General features: G+C 50.5%; 1 protein-coding gene across 3 annotated transcripts in view; it reads right to left on the bottom strand.

The window, feature by feature from the left end:
• Positions 1-4,667, bottom strand: part of LOC114041039 (carcinoembryonic antigen-related cell adhesion molecule 3-like) — an 11,511-nt gene extending 6,844 nt beyond the window's left edge. For 2 of the 3 annotated variants that reach the window (XM_027859239.1, XM_027859240.1), the window contains exon 1: positions 4,397-4,665. Coding sequence is in view for 1 of the 3 variants with exons in the window: in XM_027859238.1 (XP_027715039.1) it covers positions 4,397-4,544 (148 nt within the window). In the remaining 2 variants the exon portion in view is untranslated. Of the gene's footprint in view, positions 1-4,396 lie in introns of all 3 variants that reach the window. The other variant, XM_027859238.1, reaches the window with a different exon arrangement.
• Between the last annotated feature and the right edge of the window lie 197 nt (positions 4,668-4,864).

Here is a 4,864-nt window from a genome sequence, read left to right as displayed (position 1 = left end):
GGGGTCTGCTTCCAGTGTGGAGAATGTGCTGTCTCAAGCTTTGCGGGCTTTGTGTAGCTGCTTTCAAAGATTCTTCCAGAGATCTGTAAATTTTCAGTTCTTCCAAGCTGGTACAATAAAGGGTGAGATGCTTACTTCTTTCCTGGCCTGTACTGTGTTCTATGAGTGAACACAAACACTCTTTTCTGCCTTGGAACCATGAGGAGGATTCCCTCTCCACCACCACTACACACTCCACCAAGCCAGTGCTCCTCCTCACCCCAGGACCGTCACCAAGAACTGCGACCCAAATCCAAGCACAGGTAAAGCAGGAGAGTCCTGCCTCAGTACCAGCAAAGAGATCCCTGCAATTCCTCTATGATCAGTTACTTGATTCCCCTTCTGTCTGTGGTCTGAGAGCTCTGGAAGCATCTGCGGCCTTGGGACTGCACTGGGACTGGGGCTGGGACTGAGCTTCTCTTTCACCTCAGTCACCAACCTTTCCTCCTGACCTTCTAAGTTGTCTTTTGTGTTTGTGGGTTGAGAAGTCTGGAAACCACAACAGCTGCCCATGATTCAATCCTCTGAGGCCTGTTCCAGGTTTGCTGAGGCCTGGCCTTTAATTGTGTGTCCACTCTGAGCTATGTTCCTCTCCCAGCCTAGCACAATAGACCTTTCCAATCAACCATCCAGGTTATCTTGGGCTGGAAATTTGTTTCACTCTGTCTTTTTGTGGGTTCTGCTGCTTTAGAATTTGTTTAGTGACATTTTTTACAGGTATTCGGAGGGATTTAGGGGAGAGATCAAGCAAGTCACTGCTTTTGCTCCACCATCTTGGCTCTGCCCCTTGTTGTTTTTTTTTTTAAACAAGTTCCAGAGATATTCAAGATATTCAAGGATATTCAAGGCAGAAAGCACAGTCAGAGTCCCTTGTAACTCACACAGAGCTAGGCAGTCGCTGAGGCTCCTTCCAGCTCTACTTGCTCTCATCTCACAGCTGCCAGGGGGTCAGCTGTGACCAGCCCAAGGGAAGCTCCATGTTGGAGAGGAGGAGGAGCAGCAGCAAGTGGTCTGAGATTCCCCAGGGAGCTCACTCATCATGGACAGTCCCCGTTTTCTGGACCATAGCAGTGAGTATGGCTGTTAAGATGCCTAGAAAGCATCAGTAGGGATGGCCAACAAGAAGGGTGGAGGCCAGAGCCAGAAGCACACTCCTCATGGGTCAGGAGCTGTTCAGAGCCATGAGCAGCAGGGGAAGGGAGGGAATCCCAGCACCCCAGAGACCTTGTGTTCACTGAGAAAGACAACATAGTAGCCCAGGAACAAAACCCCAAAGCCAATACCTCTACATGAGCCCTTCTGGTCTCAAGGCATGACTGCAGAAAGTTGGGGAGAAGCAAGTCCCTCCCAGGTGTTCTCTCTGGCTCCACCCTGGATGACTCAGGCCAGCACAGCCTCCTCCTGGCTATATTTTACACCACTCTTCTGTGGACTCTCAATGTTCCAGCACACTTGACTTCCATTACAAAATTTTTCAGATCAAGCCATACCTGATAGAGAATTTACTAGGGTCTAGGTATTCTTCCTTCCTTATTGACCTGCCATCATCCCCCTCCATACATTTACACTGGAGGATCCCTGCAGAAACCCTCTTCCTGCCAGGCTCAGCTCACTTTCCACCTCCCCCAAGAAGCCTTTCCTCATGTCCCCTTCCCCTGCTGACAGCCCCCTCCTCAAACTATCTTAGAGTCCTTTGTCCTAGGTCCAGCACTGAGCCACCGAGCTGCCCAATTCACTTATTGGCTGGGATTGAGTGGGAGGAGCAGCTAATGGAGCCTCAGAGGAGGAGCAGTGATTCCCATCTCTATTGCATTTGAAGGGTCTTTCCTCAGGACAGCCAGAGAAGCAGGGAATGCTGGGATTAGTACCCCCATTTTACAGATGAGACAATGGAGAGTCATAGAGCTGAGGTGACTCCCCTGAGATCACACACTGAATACTGGAGCTGGGATTTGAATCCAGACTTCCTGATCCCAAGTCTAGAGCTCTCTCCTTTCCTTGACCCTGCCCCTCTAGCAGAAGCTGGAAGCCCTGGGAGAGCCCAGCTCCCTTTATGTCTGGTGAAGGGCCCAATTCTTTGTTGCCTCCAGACCTGAGAACACTCTGCAAGTTCCTTGTCTCAGGTCCTATCCCTGGGTCTTCTTGGTTCCCCCTTTCTTCACAGGCTCCTCAGAGAGTCTAGCGGGCTGAGTTTCCTTCCCAGGTATCAGCTACTACAGTGTCCTGTGCTAAGGAGGGGGAGCCATGTTCTCGTGCCCCCACCCCAGTCTGGGCTGTCCTCCTCCTGCTCTCCCCCTCATAGAACCTCTCTTTTCCTTCAATATGGCCCTTTTAACAGGACTTCCCCCAGGAAGCCATCCCCCAGATGCCATCGTCTGCTAGTTCCCTCTCTCCCTAATGACCTAGTATTTAACTAGAGGGCCTGCCTGGGAGCCAAGAGGACCTGGGTGCTAGTTCTGCCTCAGACATATTGTTTAATACTGGGGAAGCCACTTCCCCACTTAGTGCCCAAGAGAACTCTCTAAGCCTGGGATTGGAGGACAAGGTGCCAGCCTAAATTGATGGAGGGGTAGCCTTCTCCAAGAATAGCCTCTAGCAAGGAAATCATCAGGATAAGGCTGACCCCTCTTCTTGTATTTCTTCCACATAAATGCATACATGTTTCCCCAATAGAAAGTATTCTCCTTGAGGTTGGTGACTTATTCTTTTTTTGCCTTTTATGCCCAGTCCTCAGCCCAATGGCTTTGCATGTAGTAGGTGCCTAATTAATCCTTGTGGATAAACAGGTTGATAATTACTAGGTTTTTCCTCCCACAGTATCATCTGCCCAGGAGCTGAGGGACAGGAAGACCACTGCAGATGACCAGCAGGGCCCTCCCTTAATGCTGGCTTTTGCCTCTCACCTGTAGCCATTGAATCCATCCTGCCACAGTCTCATGTCTTGGATAATTTCCATAAGGCACACCATGAAGGAAAACCCCCAGATGTACTGAGCTGTCTCTCCTCCCCCACAGATCACACAACCTAAGAGCTAGAAACCCCCAGAGGCCTCTGGGATTCTTTGCTTCTGGGCCTCAGAGGTCATCTTGGCCAACCCAGGCCTGATTAGGGCCCCTCAGTCAAACATCCCTAGCAAATGGTCATCTAGTCTCTGCTTGAAGATTCTCAGTGCTGGGGAAGTGACTCTCCTCTGAGGTAACCCTCCATGGCAGGAGGCATCTAGGGCTTGCCATGGATTGAATGTTGGATATGGGGGTCAGGAAGGCCTGAAATCAAACCCTGCCCCAGCTACTGACTCACTGTGTGACTCTGGCCATGTCACTCAATCTCTCTTTGGATCATTTTCCTCATTTATAAAAATAGCACCTATGTCACAGAGTTTTTCAGAGAATTAGATGAAATATGATACATAGAGCACCTTGCACACCTCCAGGCACTATATAAATCATAGTTCTTGTTAGCCATTGCCCAACTGGAAATCTCTCCTGTAGGAAAGGTGGCCCAATTAGGAGCCCCAGATGGCCTCTTTGCTCAGTGGGATATGTGTGAAGGGGTTTCATGTGACTGCACATCAATCTGTCAGCCCCAGTCTCTGTACATGACCCAAGAGTTCAGTGTGTGACACATTTTAAGCTCCTTCCATGGACTAGATTCATAAAGCATCTGCCAGTGCGGAAGGTGAGACGCTGAAGGGAGAGATGAGTCAAGGAATTGTTGTGGTTGAAGATGGAAATCACATCTTAGACCTGGAGAGAATGTTAGAGTCACTGAGTCAAACATCCTCAATTTACAGATGAGGAAATTGAGGCCCACATACCATAATCGATGTGAGCAATATTAAATAGGAGACAGCAGAGGCAGAATTTGAACCCAGATCTTCTGGCCCAAACCCAGGGAGGGTCTTTCCCACTAAACCCTGAGCACATTTTAAGGCCAACAGAGTTTGGCTTCCAAACAGCTTTGGGAAGAAGGTGGTGGTCCAGGTAAAACACAAACTAAGAGGGGTAAGTGACATGTCTATAGTCACAAAACTAATAAATATCAGAGCTGGGGTCCACCCCTGGGTCTCTGACTGTAAAGACTCCTTTAGCTTCTTCAGAGGTTGCTCAGCTCCAGGACTGGACATTGCCCTGAGTCTCAGGCATATGGACTGATAAACCTGAGCAGCTATTTCCCCTCAGCCCCTGGCTCAGAAAAGACACCCCTGGCCAAGTCTGCAGACACTGTCTATGGGACAGACCCCCTGGGACTGGTCTCCTTCCCCCTGGTATGTACATTGATTGACTTGTCTTTATCTGGGCTAGAATCCCCCAAGCTCCCCATGCTCCCCTGGGCTCCAGCAGAGCAACTGTCTCACCTCTGATCAGGAGCACCATCCAGGGGCTGCCTCCACTGTGGGGATCCAGTGAGGATCTCTCCATAGGTCTGTGCTGTCCACTGTGTGTGACCACCTCTCTCTCCTTGCCAGGAGTCTCTGCCTTCCTCTCCTGAGCTGGGTCTGCCATTTACAGAGTCTAAGTGCAGACCCTGGAGGTGTGCCTGCTGGGGACCAGGCTCAAGGCTCTGTCTCCTTCTCCTTCCCTAGAGAACTGAGGTCTCTCTCTTCAGGGCTGGAACTCTTCTATCTGCCAGGTTCACATGGGCCCCACATTACGGGGACTTGACCTCTGACTTTCTCCTCCCTCCCCTTTCCTCCTCTTTCTTCCCCTCCCAGTTGCTGTGGTTTCCTGGCTCTCCCTGGGAGCCCCTCCACTGCCCAGATCCCTCCCACTGTCCGTGGAGAAGTGGTTCTGTCCCCAAGGGGAACATGGGTCACTCAGTATTA

Source organism: Vombatus ursinus, unplaced genomic scaffold, assembly GCF_900497805.2.
Source record: "Vombatus ursinus unplaced genomic scaffold, bare-nosed wombat genome assembly UNPS02014164.1, whole genome shotgun sequence".
Lineage (NCBI taxonomy): Eukaryota > Metazoa > Chordata > Mammalia > Diprotodontia > Vombatidae > Vombatus > Vombatus ursinus.
This window is presented reverse-complemented; position numbering and strand designations above follow the sequence as displayed.